General features: G+C 32.1%; 1 protein-coding gene and 1 long non-coding RNA gene across 3 annotated transcripts; both read left to right on the top strand.

Moving 5' to 3' along the window:
- Positions 1–1,813: 1,813 nt before the first annotated feature.
- LOC132749907 (uncharacterized) lies at positions 1,814–21,863 on the top strand. Of its 2 annotated transcripts, none has more exons than XM_060739831.1 (2): positions 1,814–2,305; positions 18,452–21,863. In XM_060739831.1, the coding sequence occupies exons 1-2, from the start codon at positions 2,248–2,250 to the stop codon at positions 20,071–20,073; spliced, it is 1,680 nt and encodes a 559-aa protein (XP_060595814.1). In that variant the 5' UTR covers positions 1,814–2,247; the 3' UTR covers positions 20,074–21,863. The 2 variants fall into 2 exon arrangements, with proteins under 2 accessions (XP_060595814.1, XP_060595813.1); XM_060739830.1 differs by having other exon boundaries at positions 1,826–2,497; positions 18,452–21,861.
- LOC132749906 (uncharacterized) lies at positions 11,955–15,774 on the top strand. The gene is made up of 4 exons (XR_009628478.1): positions 11,955–12,704; positions 13,889–14,069; positions 14,923–15,047; positions 15,552–15,774. It is a non-coding gene; the product is annotated as an uncharacterized LOC132749906 (long non-coding RNA).
- Positions 21,864–26,544: the final 4,681 nt, after the last annotated feature.

Raw genomic sequence — 26,544 nt, forward strand, 5'->3', positions numbered from 1 at the left:
GTTAAGGACATCTGTAGGTCATGCCGCGTGCAATAATCCATGCATTTACATCCAATGACCACATCGATAAGAAATAGTCCCAAATAGCCATATCGTTTTTATCCAGTTGGAAGAGACATTATTGTTAAAAATTCTTCTCGATTTAAATGTTTACAAACCATAAATATTCCGTTCCCTTCCTCTCTTTACAATGTGTATTGGTGAGCTCTCTGGTTAAGCTCGATTGACTGATATAATTAACTAAATTTGTCAAATATGTACTTTATCAACAGAAATAAATGCAATAATAAAATAAATAGTGTTAAGTGTTCTTAGTGAACGAAGTTATATCCAGTTCACGAAGTTATATCCAGTTCAATCCAGTTCACGAAAAACGGTTACCGTTGGTATGAAAACAGGATGTAAAATATTTTTTATCAACGAGTGACACTGTATTAAAAAGCTGAATCTATTATACTTAAACATTGCTACAGGTTTATAACATTATGGTTATACGTATAAATAACTCTTTACATAAGAATACCCTTTGACTTTGAAATTGCCGCGTTGAGGCATAACGCTTTACAGCATAAAAATGGAAGTGATCCTGAATGTGCACGTTCATTGGACATTCTAGCTAAGTCAATTTTGCCGTTTATGGGTTTCTGTTTTCTCTCTATTTTGAATACGTTTACCATTGCTACATGACACATATATATTTTTCATAATCATTACCGTGAAAGAACAATGATTAAAGAGCAAATCAATTTCTTTACAAATACACATGTACAGACAACAATTTTACGACTTTTAAAATCACTTATAGCGCAGCAAGTAAAAATCATTTAAATATTCATTTGTGTTTATGTAAATCGTACAGTAAATAACAAATGTTTTTATGGTTAACATAATTATAGAGAACGAACGGTAGGCATGTTGCTTCGCATTTGCAACAGATTCATAAATCTGCTTTAAACTGAAGTCCTTTTTTTCGACTTGGAACTGGTGCCAGAATTGACAATTAAAGAAAATGGCAAGATTTACGCCATAAATAATAACCATATAAACATATTAAGGTAGGATTTTGCTGTTTGTACCCCCGGTTGATGTAAACCTGACCTATTTATCATGGCGTAGACCAAATAACGCCAGAAAACGAAATAGCTTGCAACTAAAGCCCACTCTAATACAAGCAACTTCCAAGGTTATGCAAAGTGTTCGATAAAACGGCTTATAAACTGACGGAGATCCAATATTCTGTGGAAAGCTTATATTTTTCCCCGTAGACTGGTGCATATCCCAAAGATATTTATACAGAAATAAAATATTTACGGCTATTTTCTTTTCCGAATCGAGCAATATTTGTCTTGGAAATGATGCCAAAAATGACGTAAATGTCACGTGGTATGGCCACACTGACATCTATCAATAAAATCTACTTTAAGGTAAAACAGCTATGTTCAACTTTATTAAAGTGCTCATGAAAACAATGTGATTGCATTTTTAAAAGTGTTATATAACTAAATAAATTTATACGCTGATTTGATCACATTTATTTTAATATTATAAATAACATCGCTCAGGATTGTACTCTACATTTATGAAGTCATTCGCACCGTTATTTAAAGAGGTGGTTTTTTCATGCTTCCGTAGTTTTTTTAACTCATTTATGGTAAGCCATGGCTGTCATAGTTCAACTGTTCTATTTTTCTCTTCAGTGTAGCTAACATTTGTAAGTAACCGACTAAATTACTGCCCAGTAGCGAGTTTAGTAAATTATTTAAATCACGTAAAAAGTGGCGGGCTTTCATTTGAAAATATTGATCAAACATTCCATGGGTAGATCGATCGTGCTCTCCAGTGCGCAATAATTAAATCGGGTTTATGATAAGTAAAGAACAGGCTCGTGAGTCTATAAATAGAACAGATATTTATGGTGTTAATGGTCCGTAGCATTTCATATAGATTTTATTCGTCATCGCTTTTGTCATGTTATGTCGTATGATAACACGTTATTCTTGTGTAGACAGTTATAAACATGGATGTGTTAAACACTGCTATAGTCATGTATAAAACTCTACAGGTATAATTACAACTTTAAACCATACAAGGACGGAATATGCCATTTTTGTGACGGGATGTTTACATGTTTACGTATGGTTCGTTGAAATAAGGCGTGATAAACGCACGAACGTGTACAGGTGTGTTTCATGTTAAAGGGACGTTTTTGAATTAATTGTCGGTTAGGTTTTGAATCGGACTGTAAATATGGGTGAAAAGAAACTAGCAGAGGCCTACATTTTAGGAATCCCATTCGGATTATTCGGTGCTCACCATTTTTATCTGGGACGGAAAGGGTTCGGGATCCTATATGCCTGCACCCTAGGTCTACTGGGGATCGGATATATTTATGACTTGATACGCATGCGGTGGTTAGTGAGACATGCAAATATACATGGGACTGAAAGGAAGATGGTTTCGGACTGTTACCTGATAGGATCACTTGGCGGACTATTCGGTAAACTCATTTAAACCATATATATACACTGATAACCCTTTTTATGATTCCTAAAGAGCTAAATTTACGATAGCGTATTTATCAGTTTATTGTATGTATATTTTAAATAGTTCGGCATATCTTTAGTCTTAAATATGCTTACATTTTAAGAACATTCCTCGTTCTGTTTCGCATCATTGAATGTATACTAAAATGCTGAGTGCGGTAAATTCATACTGTGTATATGATTGTAACAGTATATAATATGAGTTCATTGATTACCTGATTATTATTCAAATGCCACAATTGAAAAAATATACAAACAAATATACCAAGCTAATGTCACTCTGTGTAATAAGTAAGGTTTATAAAACCCGTAAACTGGACACACCTACATGGAAAAACGAAAGTTATATATAAATATTGTTTTAATGGCTATGAATGTCTCAACAGTAAGATTAATGCTTTTGCAACAGTGCAAAAACGACTATCTGACAAAACCTTCGTTGTAAACTTGGTTTATAGTACTACATACAAAAAATCTGTGATTTAAATTGCTGACAGTTACATAAATAAATTGACAGTTACATAGATAAATTGTCTGTTTTTTTTGCAAATGTTTGTCAAAAATGCTTAAATGTTGATCAGATCAAATATCCATCAAATATTTATGAAATTTCTATATTTATCTATTTTTGTGTTCTGCAGTATAACATTTTTTCTGATCGTTTTTACATTATATTGATAATTCAGATATTCTTAAGCTTAAGCTTAAGATATTTATAAGATTGTATTTCTTCATGCCACCCTAAACCAATTACAGTTCATAATCACACGTGGTGGTGAGAATAACCATTTAGCTTAATCTGTTAATATCAAAATCATTAAATAGATATTGCATTTTAAAATATATAATAAATCCTATGTGATTAGTAGCCTATCCCACTTTCGGTGTTTTTTTTCATGTCTTAACGCGTTAAATCATTTGAAAAGTCTCAACAAATATCATCAGAGGCTTATATATTAGCTTTGACCTTGACCTTTAACATCTTACAGATATTTCAGACACCAAATACCGTTCAATTCGCGGCCGAGGAGGTCAACATTTTAAAAATACATTTGTTTTCATTATGAGAATAGTTTTGTCTATAAATATTTCGTCAAACATAACCAAAGTTACTTACACGTCTGGCATGTTGCAAAATAGTAATAAAAATGTAATAATCTGTTTCGCATTAGCTTGCACACCCATACCGACTATGTTATAAAGTTTTCGTCAACTAATTACTTTTAAAAAAGAAGTTGGTACTGATTCAAGTTATGTTACGAGATTCTTACTAGTGCGTTATGTTAGTATGTAGACAGGTTTAAATGCCTTCATAACGTGTAATATTATATGATTTATGTCTTAAATGTATTATACTATATAATTTATGTCTTAAATGTTTATAGTTATGGTATTTAAAGAATGTAACGTATACCCGTCCGACTTTGGGGGCATTAATACTATTAACCTGTAACCTTCTGAATGTTTTGAATGATTTCGCCTGGCTTCCATTTTTGGAACTGTCCATTATCAATTTTGGGGGTATCAAGATGAAAATGTACAGTATAGTCACTGACCAATAACCTACTGTTTGAACAGCTTAAAAATTAGTAAAGTGTAACCTATTATTTTCTATACATAACCATAGTTTGAAAAACAACAACAACAACAACAAAACAACAATAACAACAACAAAAATACACACAAAACAAACAACAGTAACAAACAAACAACAAACAAACAAACAACAAAAAACGAATAATGAATTTACAAAACGTGAGACTGTTAACTAATTTTTGGCGGAACATACATAATGATGTTATATACAAAATGATATGTTAAGCATAACATTAAACAAGAAGTAATAATAATTCATGTTGGTAAATAATACACTCATTGGTGTATTTAAAAAATAAATACCGTTATAAATGATATTTAAACATGATACATTCCAATATAATTATAATATTTTTCCCACTTACAGGTCCTGTTTTACAATGCAAAAAGCTTTTCACCGCTTTAACATGAGGAATTTTAAGTGGATTGGTCTAAAATGGGCACATTTTTCATTAGTATTCCAAATATTGACAGCCACATAGAAATGCTTTATTTGATATACTGATTAATTAAATATTTCTTTTGACAAACAGATGTTGATTAAGGTCTGAGTATTAATATGAAAAATAATATTTTGTTCTAAAACATGTAAAACAATTTTATTATCTGCTATATTATGCCTATATATAGATATGCTATATCAGATCATGTATCTCACACCATCCTACAATATTTTATTTTTTCATAAATAGTTTGTTGTCTTTTACATGTATAATACTAAATACTATCATCACAATTATGTATGGTATATATTATAAACATACCTTCCATTAGTGACCAAGTCACTTTAAAGCAAATAATTTGGTGACATTCAGTAAAAAGTTTTACTTCAGTACATAAAACATCATCGGATATCCACGGTTGATTTACATGTAACATATCATGTTATCAGATGTTGAGGTATCCGACGAAGTTCATAAATGAGCCGCGTCATGACAAAACCAACATAATGGGCTTGAAACCAGCATGGATTCAGACCAGCCGGCGCATCCGTGCAATCTGATCAAGATCCATGCTGTTCGCTGGCAGTTTCTCTACTTGTTATTGGGTTTGTAAGCGAACAGCATGGATCCTGATCAGACTGCGCGGATGCGCAGACTGGTCTGGTTCAATGCTGGTCGCGAACGCACTATGTTGGTTTTGTCGTGACGCGGCTCAAATAATGATTTGAATAATGGTAAGCATATGCAACACGATTAATGTACCGGAACCCCTAAAACTCGTGCGTGCATTTAGTTTTCTCACGAGAAGCTTTCCTTAATATACCGGTGTTTCTGTTTATCCAACCTTGGGTTCCCAATTCCCATTGTATTTCAAAACTTGTTTATTGCAAAATTTACATTTTCTGAAAAACCAACATGAACCAGTTTTCGTCTGAATTACGTAAGATCTTAGTTCATCAAAACATTTATTTTGCATATGAGTAATAACAGATTTTACATTGTAAGAATATATCGTCTGCAACTGTCGTGTCATGGATTAAAATAACAGCATTAAAATATTGTTAAAAACTTTCACATTTTCTGATTAACCAACATGATCCAGTTTTCGTCTGAATTACGTAATATCTAAGTTAACGGATGAAAACGCACGTAAACGCTGAACTGTAAACATGTCGTTTGCAAATGTCGTGTCATCGATTAATATAACAACATGAAAATATTGTCAATCGATAATTGAGGCTTTGATTAAAATGACTTTGATGTAATAGTAAACATTATTGATGAGGTAAAAAGGGTTGTAATGAAATAATATTTTTATTTTGGCATGTCTGTTTGTATGTCTGTCTGTCCTTAACATTTGCTTGAATATCCCCATTGATATTTTTGACAGTCATAGAGTGTTTCTATCTACATGTATTTGCTATTTTAAAGATTTTTTTCCCATGTTGTTTGAAATTTCTCCAGGTAAAGGGGCTTAGTGCCGGGATACAGGGCTTTTATTAATCAGTATAAATACTATATCAAAGTGGCAGATAGTTTCAGTTTTAGGCTGGAATAACATTATACTACTTTCACATATTATACAAGTTTGTTTAATCAAGAAATTATAGAAAAAGACGATTTTTGGGATGATTTTCCACTTATATCACGATTTCTAGGGTTACTTTTTAAAATTTGGGCTTTTTTAAATTCGATAGTTCTGTATTTGATTGTCTTAGTTTTAATATCTAATTTAGGATCTAAATTTGGTACTAGAGTTAACTTATTGAAGGTGAATACAGTAATAAGCAATCAAAAATGTATTTTTCACTTTAAAAGTATTGCGTTAAGGTATCAATAAAATATCGTATCTTACCATTGGTATCGGTTTCTTATCGTATCGTTTCGTTGCGTTCTGTACGATATCCAACCTTATGTTCCAGTGACCCTTATTGTCGTTGAATTTTACATGTGATCTCGGTTTAAAACTTTTAGTTCATGTGGTTATAGCCTTCTTTCTGACAAATGATGTTTATTATCATTTTATTTTAGTAGGTATTCAGAGGTGGCCTTTTAATACAGTTATGACTGTATCTTTAATTTTGTAATGAAAACATACATTAATCAAATTTTTTAAGTCATACCGTGTCATTTGGGGAATGTGTTAGAACGCGTCTGGTACACATAAACTATTTATTTTTAAAAAGGAAATTGGACATGGTTCTTACACACGAACTAAGTGATATATCGTAAACAATGTTAAAATTAATATATATACTTTTACATCAACATATTTTTTACATAAGACTGAAATCAAGACAACCTTTATCAATCTTAAAATGTCAACGTCATTAACAAAGTATAAACAACAATAGATATAAATCAACAAGTAAATATAGAGACGTTGGGTAAGTGGTGAATTTTAATTGGTGTTCATAAATCAATGATCATTCCATTTTTACAAACTTAAAATTGTTTCGAAATGTGATTGTTCTCTGATAAAACGAAAATTGTTAAAAGCTGTAATGAATGTTTATGTATTATTTGTGTTGATGACAAATCTAAATTATATTACAACCCTTGTGACTAATGAGTTGCCTTTAAGTGTTGAGGCATCAGAATTGCAGCCACCGTTTTTAGCTCACCTGTCACAAAAAGACAGGGTGAGCTTTGTGATCGCTTTTCGTCCGGCGTCCGTCCGTCCGTAAATTTTTACTTTAAATGACATCTCCTCATAAACCACTAAGCCGATTTAATCCAAACTTCACAGGAATTTTCCTTTGGTGGTCACTTTTAAAAATTGTTCAAAGAATTTAATTCCATGCAGAACTCTGGTTGCCATGGCAACCGAAAGAAAAAACTTTAAATATCTTCTTTTAAAAAACCCAAAGAGATACAGCTTAGATATTTGGCATGAAGCATAGTAAGTGTCTACCAAGTTTGTTCAAATAAAAGCCCTGTGGTCTAAATTGGCCCCACCCCAGGGGGTCATTGATTTTCCCTATAATTATGCATATAGTAAAAACTTAAAAAAATCTTCTTTTAAAGAACTCATGGAGCTAGAGGTAAGATATTTATCATGAAGAATGTTCTAATAAGTGTCTACCAAGTTTTTTCAAATAAAAGCCCTGGGTCAAAATTGGCCCCGCCCTTGGGGGTCATTGATTGTCACTATATGCATATAGTAAAAACTTAAAAAAATCTTCTTTTGAAGAACCCAAAGAGCTAGAGCTAAGATATTTAGCATGAAGCATGTTCTAATGTGTGTCTAACAGTTTGTTCAAATAAAAGTCCTGGGTCAAAATTGGCCCCACCCCAGGGGGTCATTGATTTTCCCTATAATTATGCATATAGTAAAAACTTAAAAAATCTTCTTTTAAAGAACCCATGGAGCTAGAGGTAAGATATTTAGAATGAAGCCTGTTCTAATGGGTGTCTACCAAGTTTGTTCAAATAAAAGCCCTGGGTCAAAATTGGCCCCGCCCGGGGGTCATTGATGTTCCTTATACATGTATAGCAAAAACTTTAAAAAAATCTTCTTTGAAAAAACCCAAATAGCTTGAGTTTAGATACTAAGCATGAAATTTCTTCTAGTGAGTGTCTACCAAGTTTGTTCTTATAAAAGCCCTGGGGTCAAAATTAGCCCTGCCTCGGGGGTCATTTATTTTCCTTATATGTCTATAACAAAAATTTAAAAAAAATCTTCTTTGAAAAAACTCAAATAGCTATAGAGTTTAGATATTAAGCATGAAGCATCTTCTAGTGAGTGTCTACAAAGTTTGTTCAAATGAACGCCTTGGGGTCAAAATTGGCCCCGCCCCGGGGGACATTGATTTTCCTTATATGTGTATAGCAAAAACTTAAAAATCTTCTTTGAAAAAAAACCAAATAGCTAGAGTTTAGATATTAAGCATGAAGCATTTTCTAGTAAGTGTCTACAAAGATTGTTCAAATAAATGCCCTTGGGTCAAAACTAGCCCTGCCCCAGGTGTGTCATTGTTTTTAACTATATGTGTAAGAAAAAACTTGACCAGCTAGACCTTAGATGTTTAGCATGAAACATCTTCTAATGGGTGTCTACCAAGTTTGTTCAAATAAAAGCCCTGGGATTTAAACTGGCCCCGCTCCGGGGGCCTATATACAGGTGAGCGACTTCAGGGCCATCATGGCCCTCTTGTTATTAGTTGGGTCGTCAGACCAAACAAATAATGGTAGCGAAATTTCAGAGTCTGATGCTGTTAATTGCAAATGCCGAAAGTAGGCCTTTTTTGAAGCGGTTACTTCCCTTTATATGTACACTAACGCCGAAAAAATTCAGGGGTGATCACTGCGTAAAGATGGTCAAATAACAGGCGCATTAATTTTCAAGCAAAAAATTCCCGAATGGTCGAAGATTTCTAATATCGTTTTATCCTTTATAGATGTACATGCTTATAATAAGCTCCATGATTATTAACATCTGTGTTAAACAACAGTTAGCGTCGAAATAATAAGGGTAACAAACCCTAATTTAGAATAATATGATTTTCTTCAGGCCTTTTACATATAACTTCACCGTGGCCGAGGGGTCTGGAGTTCAAATCCAGGAAGGCAACTCTTTTTTTTTCAAATTGTTTAAGTCAAATAAACATTAAATTGAATATCAGTGTTGCAATTAGTCTTAAAGTCAATTAACTACATGTACAATTAAAACGCTGGAAAGCACTGGTGGCACTATACAAAAACAAATTGGTTTATAATCTCACAACCTTCACCTTTCTGACATTCTAAGACCCAAACAAATTCAGCGACTTCTGTGCTTTGATTCTCTAAGTGATCGTAAGAGGTGACTAAATGGGTTCGTTTGAATAAATGGAGTCTAGTCTTAGCTTCAGCAGGTGAGATTGTTTTTACCCCTGGTGTTGCTTGAAGTTTGTATAACACCCGAAGCCAGCCAAAATAATCTTTCCTTTTTCGGCGACGTATGACCTAGATTGTGTTGATGCGCCGTAACCCCAACAGATCGTACCTTACTTAGATAAGAATCGTGTTTCCTCATATAACGCAAGTACAAGTTAGTCGAATTCAGTTATTTTTGCTCAGATGTGATGACAGATTGTAGCTTATTCTAACCATTCTCGAAACCATTTTCTAGACTTAGATTAACCAGTACTGGTGTCCTACAAGGAAACATGATTTTTTTATCTAAGTATCTGATCTATGCGATCTGTTGGTGGGCCGAATATACATGTACATTAATCCTCACCAGGCTTATTATCATAAATGGAAATGCCTATCTTTTTAATATGGAGAAAACCATTCCATCCTTCATGGGAAACAATTCAAATTATAAACAAACAGAATGCACATATATGTGTCGGCTGATATTGGTCTGTACTGGTAGCATTATGTCGCCGCCAGCGGATGAAAGTTACCAATAGCTATTTACGTTACCAAAATTTTTTTTTTCTTAAATGCTGTGCCTTTAATTATGTAACCGAAACATTATTTATCATAAAATGTTGTGCCTTACCCTAAAATGTTGTGCCTTACCATAAAATGTTGTGCCTTACACAAAGAGAATGTTTACAAGTAGTTGTTGACCTGTTAAGAAATGCTAGCAATAAACCACTTAAATTTTTGAAGAATGCAATATTTGGTAATTTGAAATATTTTCTCTGCATATCTTAGATAACAGTATTTAAACTAAAAGATAAATAGCGTATATACGTATTACTTAACCCTTCTCATTAAATTTCTATTTTAATCTAGAGATGAAAGAATCTACTGACATACGTTCAGTTTTTGGCTTGTATGAAACCCATCCTTTAAAGCGAACTGGTCTACAGTGTATACTTGAAGGTCTCTAGACCATGAATAATTATGTGGATAGTACTTAGTATCATACATGAAAAACAAAACCACGAAATAATTATATATGTATATGAATGTTGTCGATAAGTGTTCAATAAATGATTCAATATGACATAAAAATGTGCAGATAGAAGAAAATATTATAATTATTATTATTATTATTACTATCGTCGTCGTCATCATCATCATCACCATCAGCATCATCATCATCATCACCATCACCATCATCATCATCACCATCATCATCATCACCATCAGCATCATCATCATCATCATCACCATCATCATCATCATCATCATCACCATCATCATCATCACCATCATCATCACCATCATCATCATCATCATCACCATCATCATCATCATCACCATCATCACCATCATCATCATCACCATCATCATCACCATCATCACCAGCACCACCATCATCACCACCATCATCACCACCATCATCATCATCATCACCATCATCATCACCATCATCATCATTATTATTATTCATATATATGTTCATAACAAATCATTTTGAAACTCTATCAACATTCTGTTTTCCAGAAATATTTCATAACAAGCAAATGATATATTTAAACTGTTTTGTCAATATCTAAAATACATATTAAATACATATGGAAAATAGGCTCATGGAACATGTACACCAATCCAAATTAAAGTGGATTTTGTACAAAAGAAAACTACACCGTCAAAGTTGTTTTATTCTACTATGGTGTTATTATATACAAATTGAGATACAATTATTGTCAATTTGCTTTGTTGTTTACCGACAGGATATTTTGCACAATTTTAGGCGCCTAGTTCAATGTAAACGCCAAACTTCACACATGTTTTATACTTGCCATACAAGGTCTAAAACTTCTCTCCTTGTTATCACCTTTTACTGTCATCTTGTAAACTTATCCCTTTAAAAACTTGGGAAATTTTTTTTGTCATTGTACCGTACGATTGCAAATTTTAAATCTATTTTGGTTTCTCTCGTTTTATTTGAATAATCAAAATGTGTTCTGGGAGATAAGACCGGGGACCGAATCTTAAAGGTCGCTTACATTTGTCATCTGTCACAGTTCAATGTGGGTTTGAATCAAGTCAAGTTTCGAAGGTTTTAAATAGATACTAACAGAGTGACGAAAGCATATACAAAACGAAAATTTCCCTATAGGGTTTGATGTGGTGCTGAGAAAATTCAGTCTCAATTGTATAGAGAAGTCCACATTATAAAGTTTATCTTTTATACACTTTTCTTTCTGCTACATACCTGTAAATATATTTCTATGTATAAGTTCGAGTGCATATTGGGTGTTCTTCGTAAATAAGAAAGCTAAAAAGGAGCGGAGCTTGCGAAGCGACTGTAGCTTTCTTATTTACGAAGAACATCCAATATGCACTCTAACCTATACTTACGCTTTTAAAGAGAACCGAGGACGCAGTATACTAGAAAATGACGTACTGTAGAGTTCCATCCCGTGGTAGTTAGGTATCACGTTACTCTTCTTCTTTCATATAAGTTTATACTTGACATTAAGGTAAGATCCCTGTAATGGAATCGGGGTTTTCCGTGCCATGTCGGCATTCTACGTAACTTATCGGCACATCCGTTACCTCTCGCCCGTTTCCGTAAACAGATTTACGTTTTATTTATAAATGAATAAATTATCCATATAATTATATCCAGTACAAAAAGAATTTAGTTTTTGATAAAATGAAAATGAAATTATCAAAAAGAATATGTTGTTTGTAAACGGATAATTCGTAAAAAACCCCGTTGCTGTGAAACCAGGTTGGGAAACCCCTATATGACGTCACGATTTCAGAAAATAGACCGCAGAAGTGAAAATGAAAGTAAGAGACAGAAAAGGCCATTACAAGGCCAAAAACAAACGCAAGTTGAGAAAAGAACCTAATATTCTTGTGGATCATAATAACCCTCACGTATTGAGCATTTGTAAGTGCAAAATTGGTAATTGTCCAATTTATGAACACCGACAGAAGGGATCGGCAGGTGGGTGGAGAAAAGCTAGACGGGTGATTGAGTTCGACGTTTTAGTTAGAAATTTAGCTCACTGCAAGGAATGTCATCTTGGAACTTTATTCTCACAAGCGACAACATTGTGGGGGAGCTGCAAAATGGCTTGGTGGCTATCTGTATGTTATGTGTTCGAATTAAGCAGTGTTAAGAGTGAGGAGCTGTAAATTTTGTTTCATATGGAACAACACACCACAACAAAACGAAGGCCGGGGATGTCCTGCTTTGAAATAAACACAAAGCTTGGATTCGGTAATTATTATTTTTTATTTGAAACAAATCTAGATATTTTAGAATGTTAATCAGCCAGGCCCCGAGGCACTAGATAATGACAAAGTAATTTGAGCCGTGTCGCGACAAACCCAACATAATGGGTTTGCGACCAGCATGGATCCAGACCAGCCTGCGCTTCCACGCAGTCTGATCAGGATCCATGCTGTTCGCTTACAACCCCTATAAAAAGTAGACAAACTGATAGCGAACAGCATGGATCCTGATCAGCGGGGATGCGCAGGCCGGTCTGGATCCATGCTGGTCGCAAACCCATTATGTTGGTTTTGTCGTGACACGGCTCATTTTAATAATTGTAACTTGTAAATATTACAGAATTTACACCGGCTCTCAAAAACTGTTTTATTATAGGTAAATTTAATTCTGTCGATATCTCGCCATAATATAAATTGCCGAATATCATCATTAAAATCAATTAATAGAAATATGTATGTTTATTATTTGTGAAAATGTATTGATAATAAGAAGTGCAATTAAGTAACTGGCTGAAAATATCATAAGCAATGTGAGTAACTGGCTGAAAATTTAATAAGATAGATAGATAGATAGTTTATTCATATAAGACGTGTACAAAATGCACATGGTCACAAAATACATATATTCAAATATAATTAAACATCACGTAATCATCAAAGTAAACATTATTTAGTAGCAAAGTGTCATACAATGATACAACTACATCTTTGGACTGTATTAACAAAAATAAATGCAAGTGCAAGCATTGCATTTATTTTTCATTGAAAAAAATGCTGTACGGCTAGCATATGCTAGTCATCTGTGACTCACAGCTAGAAATTTTGGCTAGCATTACGGGCCTGTACGACTGGCTACCTCCAATGTAAAAATACAATATATGTAACACTTCTCTCTCAATTTTAATGTTCTCGTCAGCTAAACTGGAGATATGCAGCTTTAATGTCTTAGAATACTCTACTTCAAACATGACAGTAGGCTCATGTTAGTGAACTCAGTGATTTTAATATTTATAAAATCTTATTCATGTACTAGAAAATAAAAATTTCAAGCATTACTCAACAGTTAAAAGGTAATTAAGTATTTAAAAAATTATCGTTTAAGGTTTATGCACATACACCATCTAATTTGAACAATGATTGTAACTGCTTTTTTTTCTGTCATATTTACAGCAATGATTGACAGCATTGGTGGGGCTGTCAAAGTTAACAATTTCCTTGCCACTCTTGATCTTAAGCTGATAAGCCTAGAAAATCTTAAGGAAATTGAGAGAGGGCTGGTGAAGTGATAGAAGCTGTCTGAGCAAAATCACAGAGACGGTCAGCTGAAGAGGCTTACAAATAAAGAAATGGAGTATGTAATTAACTTGTTACCACAAAACATTTTTTAATTTACATCTCTTTAATTGAGAATTAAGTATCTAAAAAATATTTATGCCATTTAAATAACAAGCCATTGTAGACTATTGTCAAAATTGTTTTACTCCTTAATACGAAAAATAATTTACCACTTCTGAGTTAAACGCATTAAGTGTATAAAATATATTTATAGTCTTTTCAATACATGTGCCATCATTCATGTTAAACATTTTCCACCACAGGGACTGCTGAGGTTTAAACTTTTTCAATGTTTATAATAAATTATGTTACACTAATGTACATGTATATACAGTGTCCGTTCTGTAACTTTCATATACATTAAAGTTTCAATTTTTATTTAAAAATATAAAATCACCATAGATGAACTATGTGTTGTGAACAAGACACAGGTTTCTTTGTCTCACTTAAAGGTCACTGCTGGGGTTCGAACTTTGTCAATTTTTACCACCACACTTAACATGTAATATAGGTGGTTTATAACTAGAATCCTTGGGGGGCATTTGTCACTTTCTGTGACAGCTCTTGTTTTTTATGTTTGAAGGTATGTTTATCATTTATTTGCATGCAGCACTAGATTCAGAAGCATTTTTCTTCTGCAGAAAAAAATAAAATAAGACTCATTGTGATCATTATAATAAGCCTAAGTAATACACATGCTATACTTAATTTTGTATGGTAATAACTGTAAGATACAAGGTGCTAGATGTTTAAGTCATGGATAAGGATCTTAAAACCCTTCAGAACCTTATATTATTTGCAAGTTTTTCCTTTCACTTCCAAGCACTGTGTATAAAAGCTATCTATATAATATGATGTGACAATTTTAGGTATTGGTCATACAGCAGACTCAGATATACAGACCTTACCAGATGCAGTTCTAAGGGAAAGTTCAAGCCAGTAAAGATAGAAAATCCTACATTTATAACATTTGATTTGGAAACTACAGATCTAAGTGAGTTGACATTTGCTTTCCTAAAACCAGATTTTGAATATAGAAAAGAGATTAAAGTCATATGTCACATTTCTAAACTGTGTAAAGTATTGAAATAATCATTATTCCAATGTCATGCTAAATTTCTGGAGAGTAACAGTATGTAATCCTATAATTTATTTTCTAATGCATAGAGTAACAGTGTTTGAAATTAGCAGTAGTCCTAAAGCCCCTGACTACTAAATTTCTCCTCGGCCTACCAAGTTTTCAAAGTAACAAGCCCGACCAGGCTACTGTATTTTCAGAACTCCAGTTTTGAACAAGTGAATCACGCTAGTGAAATGTCTTTTGGGCTAGTGAATATTCCAGTATAGTAGCCCGACCAGCCTAGTGGATTCAAATCCTAATTTCTTACACTGGAGTAATTGTGCAGACAGGGTAACAGTTTTCACCATTATAATATGCTAGCCTATATGGGTACATCTTTTGTCACTTTATAGTACAATTTCAATATATTTATTGCAGTTTGAGGTTCACAGATGCCACATATAACACAGATTGCAGCTAAAGAAATAAAGACTGCTGCTTCATTTTATCAGTATGTAATTCCTCCAATGCCAATAGCAGTAGAACCTCAACGAATAACTGGCATAAAAGTCACAGATGATGGTTATATGACTGTACATAGTGAACATGTTAATAACTTAAATGTACATGAATCTTTAGATAATAAAATAAATAAATACAAGGGATGATCTTGAATTTGCATGTAAGATCAAAATGTATTTCATAAAGTTAACATTTTTATTAGTGGCATAGCCATGAGTTTTAGTATAAAAGCTAATGCTAATGAGTAGAATACACACACCCGTTGATACTAGTATAATTTTATCTAACTTGTGAAGTATTGGTAAACAATATTTATGTTTTTTCTGTGACTCTGTGACTGTTTAGTCATTTTATTGCTTTTTACAAGATGAGGTCATTTAAATTTATTGTGAAATGGAAGTTTCGTCCGTTATGAGCAACCAGAACTGGATCGGGAACTTCCTGATGTCATCAAATCATGACATCATAATGTTCATGTTGAAAATATTCGTGTTAAAAGTAAATCTATAACAGTATCAAGATTTTGAGAATGTGATGTATGCAAATTTATAATATACTAGTGCCAATGTTGTGACTTCATAAAAATGGTATTGTATGACTGTCAGTGTGCATATATTTAGATCTGATGTCATTTCCGTTATACAAACATAAAGACGCCATAAATGTTAGTTACAGTAAAGGTGCATCAATGGAGAATTATTATTTTTTATTTTAAACAGTCTTTATTTTGTGCATGTGATACATAGAATATTATATTTATGTAGGTTCGTTACTGCATTGATTCAATTCGTTGAATGTAATAATAATTTGCTCGCCAGTACTAAATTCAGTATTGAACATTGAACACTCCTTCAATATCCTCTATATATCAGCTTTTGTGTTATTATGTTCTGATATTTTCGAAGTGAAATTATTTAAATATTATTTCAATATTTTACTGAGAGGATGCAATGAATTCAAGTAGTTTCTTGTGATGAAATAGTTATTCTTGTAATAAATTTCAATAATTTTCCTGTTAGATTTTGGAAGTTAAGCAATGAAATTTTTGAGAATGTGAACATGACAAATATTATAAAACAATATTTGAAGATTTCATTTAAATGACTGTACATTTATTAAGATAGCCTCTGTTTAGAAAAACACATAAATAATCATATTTTACAAAATCTGCTGTTTTCCAAGAGATAAGTAAGACAGGTTACAGCTATGCTGTACATTTTTGTTTCGGAAAATTTTTACATCATTTTGTAAAACACATTTTTGTCAAAAAAGTAATGTGGAAAGAGGTCATGAAATTTCCATATTTTGATTGCTATGGAAGAGTATTAAAAGTTATAGAAGTAATTTGCTTGCCCCAATTCAAATATTAAAAATAATAATAATAATAATTCTTATTCTATATCTATTTTTATGTGTTTTTTTTTAAGTTTCAGAAATCTTGGATGAGGTTTTAGTCAATTGGCTGAAATCAATACATTTTGTGAACAGTTTATTGTTATTTTGTTATCATAATATATGTCTTGAAACATAATAAACACTTACATTGTAGGTAAAAGCTGCAAATTTTTTTTTTCATATATATTCCTTACCCCTACCCCCACTGTTTTGGGGGCAATTTAGTGGGAGGGGGTATTCACATAAAAATGCTTATTATTTGAAAACTTGATGGTAAATGTCTTTGAAAAGTTGCAATTGAATAAGTTAAATAGAGTACTTTGATAAAATATTAAGCTTGATCAGGTTCCTAAATATACCCATTACAGGTATCTTACCTTAAATCATTTACGTGTATATTATTACGCGAGTACGGGAGACTTTAGATTAAATCTAATACAAAGTCAATGATTTCTTTTGCATTCTTTTTTCTATCCTTCTTTTTATGGTTTCCTGTAAAACATATGGTAAGAAACAAAGTTTTGTGCTGACTTTGAGTTGTCTATTGATTTACATTTAATCATTGAATCTTCAATAGTATAAATAATTAAGTCATCACACGTTTAGTTGAGATGATTGAAAAACCGAAGGTCACTATATATACATGTTTATTTCTTGCAATCGATTCATTTAATATAAATCTGTCGACATTATAACAATACTGCTCCCACCATGGTCCATCTTAAATAACGATACTTTATAGAGGTTTATTTGGTCATATTAATTTTAAATCAATTATAGGTATCACATAACTTGTTTTTGAAATATAATTAATACCAGCATGTAATTCAAAAAGAAGACTGGAAGTACTGTTTTGTAACATAAAAAAACAGACAAACAGACAAACTTTTATCCGGCTAATAATACTCTTCTATCATGTTCTATGTGATATATGAGACAGAAATGCACAACAAATAAGTATTCATCATTTGATAGAATATAAAAGAATGGATAAAGAATGCTTTATCTGCAGTTTACATGTACGATATATCGATTGAACTTTTGCTATAAATATATATAGTTTATTTATAAAAACTTTGCTGCCAATTTCCATCAGTTTAAAATTTATGTTTTAGGTAATATATTCAGGGCAGTTTGTTGTATCTTTACTCAATTTATATGAGCATTTTTGCAAGTTACATAACTTTGCACTATCCATTTTTCAATTTATCGCCCTTAATATATACTTGCGTTTATAAATGTATATTTGACTGGCTTTAATAAGTAAGTTAAATATTTTAACAAAATCAAATAGCAATGACATGCCAATAAGTTTTTTTTCCTGACAATAACAAAGGATCATGACTTAAGTTAAAACACATTTTTTCTTAAGTAATCTTTCATAACTGAGTGAAGGCTAAATGGTTTTTTTGTCATTTCAGGTGCGCATCATTTTTACCTTGGAAACAAGAGACTTGGTATTTTCTACGCATGTACGTTGGGTGTGTTCACTATGGGATGGATAATAGACCTATTCCGAATGAAATACCTTGTCGAAGATCATAACGAGCACACGGAAGATAAATCTCTCGGAACTGCATACATTACAGCGTTACCGCCCCTGGGAATATTTGGTGCACACCACTATTATTTGGATAATGTAAAGCTTGGTTTGATTTATACATTTACGTTTGGTATATTCGGTATAGGATGGATTGTGGATTTGTTTCGAATGCCAAAACTTGTGCGGAAAGCTGGTTTGGATAAGAAATCCATAGGGACTTCGTACATAATGGCGATGCCCCCGTTTGGGCTTTTTGGTGCACATCACTATTATTTAGGAAATTATTTCTTAGGAATTATGTATACATGTACGTTAGGCATCTTTACAATTGGTTGGATAACCGATTTATTTAGAATGAAGAATCTTGTGAAAGCTTCTAACGATCCGACTAGTGATTATGGAACAACAAAGGTCACAGCGTACATTTTATGTGTGTCCCCGCTTGGACTATTCGGAGCTCATCACTTTTACTTAGAACGATATCTTAATGGTGGATTTTACTTGGCAACAGTTGGATTATTTGGATTCGGTTGGTTTTTCGATATGTTAAGACTTCCTGTTTTGTATGAACGCTACGCAGACGAAGATAAGCATAAATACCCGGATGAAGCGTATTTGTACTGGTTTCCCTTTGGCATATTTGGACTTCATCATTTCTATCTTGAGAGAAAGAAATGGGGCATATTGTATGCATGTACTCTAGGGTGTCTAGGGATAGGATGGCTAATTGACGGTATACGGTTACCGAAATTACTTAAAGAATTTAACAAATATGTTCAAGACCCGGATATGAATGATTTCAGAATTTGTAGACCCACTTGTCGTTGTTGTTCTATTTATAGATGTAAACGAAATTGTTATAGTCTTTTCTCCTGTAAATGTTTTGAGAATTTCAGTCTGTCGAGGTCAACCTCAAAAAATGAAAACGAGACAAATGGTGAAGTAAGAACAACACCACGTGACGATTTTGAGGTCATAAAAGAAATGTACCCGGATGAAAATCACGAGGGTTACACCGAGAAATCCGCGGATACGTGTCAAGGTGAAGAACAAGCGTTTACTGTTCAAGAATCGTACGACACTTACCCAACCGACCATTCATCATCAGAGCAGTTAACAGCTCCTGCGTATGATAATGGTGCATATCCGGGAGATCCTGGTTATGGCGAGCAATATGACGCGGAGGGGCATACCGGAAATGACGAATTTTCCTACCCACAATCCTCTAATGACGAGAATTTAGATTATAACCAAGAACACTACCCAGAAAATGAAACATATGATGAGAATTATGCCAATAATGATAATTATGCAAGTGAAGGCAGTAATAATTATCAATATGGAGACAATAATTATCCCAATGATGAGATACGTCACCACGAAGATGTTGACGTAACAGTTCAGAACGAACATGATCAATATGAATTACAAAATAGACAAAATTATCAACAAAGTAACGGCCAGCAAACGGACCAGTATAATAACGATGTTCACATGTGATATTGTTTTCATAGGATAAATTAGCATAATATATGAGTATATAAATATATTGAACTATAGTTGAACAAACGCAAATGTAAATTTTACTATTATATATTTTGTTTTCTTACTTTTTACACTGTGTTACTGATTTTCGTACAGATAAATGATTAGGAATGGTAAGGAAGGGAAGTAACTTCAAACAATGATGTTGATGGGTTTGAATTTTGTTACTTCCCTTGCTTTACTTTAACGATAAGTATTTGGATTGTTACTGTCTGTTATGAATATTTAATTTAAAAAGCCGTATCAATATACAGTTTGACACCAAGGCTCACTAAGTTTAAATCAATTATGTAAATGTCCTTTTTATTGGATGAAAAATGTTGTTGTTTTTTTTTCAATTGTTTTTTCAATTCACTTATAAATGACTGACAATAATACAGGTTTTTATATACAACCAGTCTCAATAGATCTGACTTAAAGTGTATGAATCTTAAATTATACACACATTTAAATTCATTATCAATTACAGTTCATTTTAACCGAATCTCAATATACGTTCTATCACCAATTTATCCTGCTCTATTTTGTACAGAAATAAAGCGCTTATGTGACTTGATCATTGTATATGAGTCAGTTTTAAATTTGTATATTATGCTTTCTTTTTCAATCCCAATCAATAGATATATATCTTGGCATTCGTTATTCGCTTATTTTTAATCAATTTTACAATGTCATCAACTTACCATTTAAAGCAGCATGCCCCCAGGTTAATGCTCACTTTCATGAAATTTTAAAAATGAGCTTAAATATAAAACTATGTGAAGTGAACAAGGAAAGTAATTTACACATTGTATATGTCACTTACAATCCACGTTTATTACCAAAAAAGGTTAAAGTTTGCAAAAATAGCTCTTACAGTGATAGTCACGTAGTAGAAATATTGTGATAAATACTGTAAAAGCAGTCATTAATCCCATAAAACATATGAATAATTACTGGAATTTTTTTACTTTATCAAAATCCTAGTACATTATTTTCTCAATTTGTTGAAATATTTTGTTTTATCTTCAGGCATGTAGCTTTAATGTAGTATCACTTATTGTTCTAAGTTGTCATTAAAAATACGGTTATTTTCTGTAAAGTAGATACTTCATATTTGTAAAATGCAGCATATTTGTGAAGAAGAAAAGCATTTTAGTCATAAAAGTAACACGAGAATTAAAACAAACGCCATGTCTACAACTAAAGTTATTTGATTGATAATTTGTGTTGTTCATAACGTTACAATATATAAGATGGTCTATAAAGAAACTTTTAAATTTCCTCTTAACTCTTTTTTTAAACTCTGTCAAAATCCTCGCAGCGGTTACTTCCCTTGATCAGTACAGAATATAGCGGAGATTGAAATTCATGATACTGCACACCGCTTGTCATTGGATAATTGTGACGTTAATATAAACTGTGTACATGGCTGTTGTCAATTTATAATGTATTTTCATTTTTCTTTCTTTTATTAAAGGAAGTTCGCTGTATCTCTGTATTATGAATTTGTTGAAATAAAGATTGTTGTCGTATATATACGGTAGTTAGCAATATAACCCCCGCCCTTGTATCTGTAGCTTTTTTATATTTGTAGAGTTGACCTTGAGCAGTTCAGATTTATTTCTGTAAGAATGTCCTGTTGCTATTTATATTGCCTGAAATATTACGTTATCTTGAATATTATGATACAAATGTCATTGTATCATAGTTTGGGGACCTTTCTGTTGAAAAAGTGTCAGATTTAAATCGTATACATATACATGCACAGTGCGGTAACTGGAGTGCTCTTTCTATTACTTATTCCTTATAGAATTAGCGAATCATCAAAATATGTTAAATATTTGATATTTGTTGTTAAATAGATTTTTTTAAAAAATTGTTAAAATTTCGCACCTAAATTAAACTTTATGAAGAATAAATATAAGTTCTATGTTTTTAATCTTTAATCATGTTGTAGATATTAAACATTGTTGTCCTCACACTGGTACATGTACATGTACTGACCTTAAAGAGACATTAATGTTACGTTAACACATTAATAAACGCTTTGATATAAAAAACGCGCAGGGTCACAGTTACAGAATGCGGTCCAACAAAACTCGAGACCAGTGGTGCTAAAACTGCTCAAAAGTCAGAAATATAATTAATTTAAGTTTAAAAAAGTATTGCCTCTTTGTTTTGCATGTAACAATCCAAAAAAAACATTACATATTTTATTATAATAAAACACGCAAAATCAAAATAGATTTACTAATATACTTGACATGTGTATTAATTTACTATCACTTTTAAACAACAAATGAACCAGCTAAATAATAAGCTGGGTAATATTTAGATATACTGTTTTTTTAAGGAGTTACACAACCTTATTGATAGGAAAATGGGACATTTTCATCGTAACCAAAGCGTGTATTTGAATATTAATAAGACATTAAATTATAGAAGAAAACATTACACAAAAATACACAATAGACATACACGAACAGGCACTAATGTACTCGGCATTAATTTTGAAATATCACATTTATTATTATCCCTAAACAAAAGGGCATAGTACTGGTATGTACCTTTTAATTGCACGAATATAAGTTTCGTACACCAAATAGACACATTAAAAGTCGTTATATCGCATAGCAAAGATAAAACCTTAAGAAACATATCCAAATACATGTTTATGGCCAGCATTTTTCGTGAATTCACAATTATAACTTCGTGAATATTTTTTTCGACATACGGAATTCACATATTCACGATTTTAGCTTCATGAATTCACGAAGAGAAAATTTTGAATTCATCAAGCTGAAAAATCGTTAATTCACGAAGTTGAAATCTTGAATTCGTGAAGTTGAAATCTTGAATTTGTGAAGTTGAAAACGTGAATTCATGAAGTTGAAATCGTGAATTTTTGAAGTTGAAATCGTGAATTTGTGAAGTTGAATTCGTAAAGTTGAAATCGTAAATTCGTGAAGTAAAAATCGTGAATTCTGGAAGTTTAAATCAAGAATTCAAGAAGTTAAAAATGCCACCACCAGTCTTTCATACAATAACTAATATACGTGGGCATTTATCCTTATTGACAAGATCTTTCTTACCTTATTGGTTGGAAATTTATTTTAATTTCGTACAATTCAGCGCCTGAACACGCCAATAAGCAGTTTTCTGTTGGTTAAACACTCATTGTCAGACAAATATAATTACAAGAACATCTCACCAGAGATATGGGCAGAAATTATCATAGAAATTGACATGTTATAAAGTCGTTGCCTTTGTCATTTTCTATGGAGATACAATTTGTTTTCTTGTTCTGACAAATAATTGATTTCCAAAACACACATTTTAATGATTTCCTAAGGTCTTTAAATGTGGGACATATTAAATAAATAGGTCATAGTTTACAAAATAACACGGTTTTAACAATAATATTAGTTGGATTGTTATTGCTTGACAAATTCGAGGAAGTCTTTTATAAAATGATGTCCATTATGCAAAATTAGATTCGTCTCTATCTGATGAATCTCATAATTGGACTTTTCCCATCTGACATTAAATAAAACATTGGGATATCACAGTTGAGAATTTGGAGTCTGAAAGGCAGATCACTGCTGGTTTTGGCGGGGTAAAGTGTCTTAAAAACATGAAATATACTTGTACCTTATAATTTGTATCAGTGTGATTCATTTTACTTTAATAAAATAGAAATTAAAGAAAATCACCCGTAAAAAGTAGCTCATATTATGGCATTATAAAATACGCCGCGTGAACTATTTCATAACTATGCACATATGTTGAAAGCAAATATGTTACAGGAATTGCTACCAATCTTAGACATTTCCCTTGAAGTATGCACGTTTCAGTAGCGAATGATTTAAAAAAATCTAAGAAAGACACAACTGACTTTTTAAGATATATTTTGACGTATATATATTGAAAATAGATTGGTTTATTTGAGTATACGATGATATTTACTTTCATAAATTGTATAAACGATTCATCCGGACAGCTTTAGATACCTTTGAGTGCTATAAGCAGTGAAAATGGTTTGACTTGTACTATCATTAAAGAGCCAGGCGGCCTGTGAAGGTTGTAAATTGTTGGCCACACATACTGAATATTAAGACATTGACGTTCCTAGAGCATATATATTATTAGTTATAAAGATCGTTGACAGGTTATATGGCCCGATATAAACGGCCTTTTTGTAAATATAATCCGATGCCGTTAGGCGAGGGTTATATTGCAAACAGCCGTTTATATACGGCCATATAACCTGTCAACAATCTTTATAACGAATTTATAATACAGCAAACATAATCTTTAGAGAAAAAAGTAAGTTTTATTCATGGATCGATAGCAGCCGTGTATATAAAACTATATAAACGTCACGATTATCCAATGAAAAATGACGTTACAAACGTGCAGTATTATAAAAATAGACAACTTCGATTTTACACACTCTGATGCGTAAGTATTGAAAGAATTGTCGGTTCTGATGTACATGTATATAATAGACAAAATTATATGCATAAAGTGAACCTTTTATCAACCTTTATGAATATCATTTGGCCAATTATATTATAAACGTTACAACAGAAGTTACTTCGTCACCCGATGAGTGTGTGACAGGCTTCCTGGCTGTATGTAGTGGATTCAAACCAATTTTTTTTAAAAGACACGTTTTATATTGACAACCATCGCAAGTTTACTCATTAACTTCAAAACGTAAAGGTTATGTCTTAGAAGAATTAATTGAAATTTCCAATCAAATGCTTCACTTTCATCATTAATGTCAGAAATGAAGTTGTCCAATCAATTTCATTTGACCTTTTTTTTCTTTGCTGATAATTAGTTCGGAAACTCATTGGAGATTGCCATTAGCGTTCATTTTACAAGTAAAAGATGCTCGTACAATATGTACACATGCGCGTTGTCATAACATAATGTATTTTGTAGCTTTGATTAAGTAAGTATGAATGTGTATTGGCATTGTAACTTGGTTTCGGTTTTGTGATGGGCTTTACTAGTTCAGGATCGCAAGTGAGATGATTGAGGTCCAGTCTTGACTCCATAGAACAGGGTCTTTCAAATTTCTATTTTAGAAGTGAGGGTTAATGCACATTTTTCGCCCAGAAGCACGATGACACATTTTTTTCAATCCAAATCCATAAGGTATGATATTTACTTAATTAAATTAGGGGCTTCCACACATGTTGATGCACTACCGCTATTATAATTTTGTGTTCCGTCATTTTTTTTTTTGTATAACGATTCCGGCTTTGTAATTTTGATTATATATACATGTATATGTTTCTGGCATTAGATTTTGAAAGTTTTAATTTGCATATTCAATACACTCAATAACTTAATCAAATTTATTTTGGCTACACACTTATACTTAAGAATTTTAGGTTTCAAACTTTACTTCAAATTTATTTCGTTGCAAGGTTTTGTTTATTAAGCAATTTTAGACGTAGAAAAGGTCAAATGCCTTTTCTTGAGATAATATACATTTGTTCACAATAACTTGAAATTCCATCATAATAACCAAAAAGATCGACTATATTTAAAATATCTTATCTCTATACATATACATATATAAAACGCGTAAATTTAATTTACAATAAATATTAAAGAGATATTTTATTGTACATGAACACAAATAAGAAAGGACTTTAAAATCCATAACTTAATAACAGTGTATGAAATATCGACTAGCATTTGTAATATATATCTCCTATGGGACAAAGATAAAAGAAGCGTGATATTAAAAATTGATAACAAATATTTTCCCTTCAATGCCTCTTCTTTTATTTGCTGAGACCATGTTTCTTTAAAGCCTGTCATTTCAACATCGTCACGGTAATATGACTCCTGGATTGTGATCTAAAAACGTCAGGAATGGAAGATTTAGCCTAGTATTATGTTGTCTTTTTATTTAAGAAAGTGAAAATGAAATAAAGACTCAATTTTTGTATAAAGGAATGTATCTTTTAAATGCATGACAAATAAGATACATAACAAAAAATACTTTGCTGATATTACTTTTTTTAACAAAAACTTTATTAAAGTTGGAATAAATATCATTGGACAGAGGGCTAATAGAAAAATAGCACGAACTCCGTAAAACAAAAGGACATTGCTGAAAACATGGACTAATAAGAGTTTATGTTAATATGTAACAATCACATGACGTTAATAACTACAATACTTTGGAATTATTTGACAATTGAAACGAAGAAATAATTAGGGAGATAAATGAGCTGTATAAAAAATGATACTGTCTTTTACAGACGCTTTAGTACTTCTGAATTCATTATTTTTACGCAGCTATTTTCCTTAAAATAAAGATCGAGATTCTTCTAATGCCATGTACTAAAGACAACAGTAAACCAAGTTAAAGGACTAGAGCAGATGCGCGTATTAGAATTATAATTGGATTATAATAAA

Source organism: Ruditapes philippinarum, unplaced genomic scaffold (assembly GCF_026571515.1).
Source record: "Ruditapes philippinarum isolate M1 unplaced genomic scaffold, ASM2657151v2 ctg2644_1_1_1_1, whole genome shotgun sequence".
Taxonomy (NCBI): Eukaryota; Metazoa; Mollusca; class Bivalvia; order Venerida; family Veneridae; genus Ruditapes; species Ruditapes philippinarum.

Excerpts from the sequence above, each read along its gene's own strand:
- LOC132749907 (XM_060739830.1), top strand. The coding sequence starts at position 2,248 with ATGGGTGAAAAGAAACTAGCAGAGGCCTACATTTTAGGAATCCCATTC. Across the intron at positions 2,498-18,451 it reads ATCACTTGGCGGACTATTCG|GTGCGCATCATTTTTACCTT; the intron begins GTAAACTCATTT and ends TTGTCATTTCAG.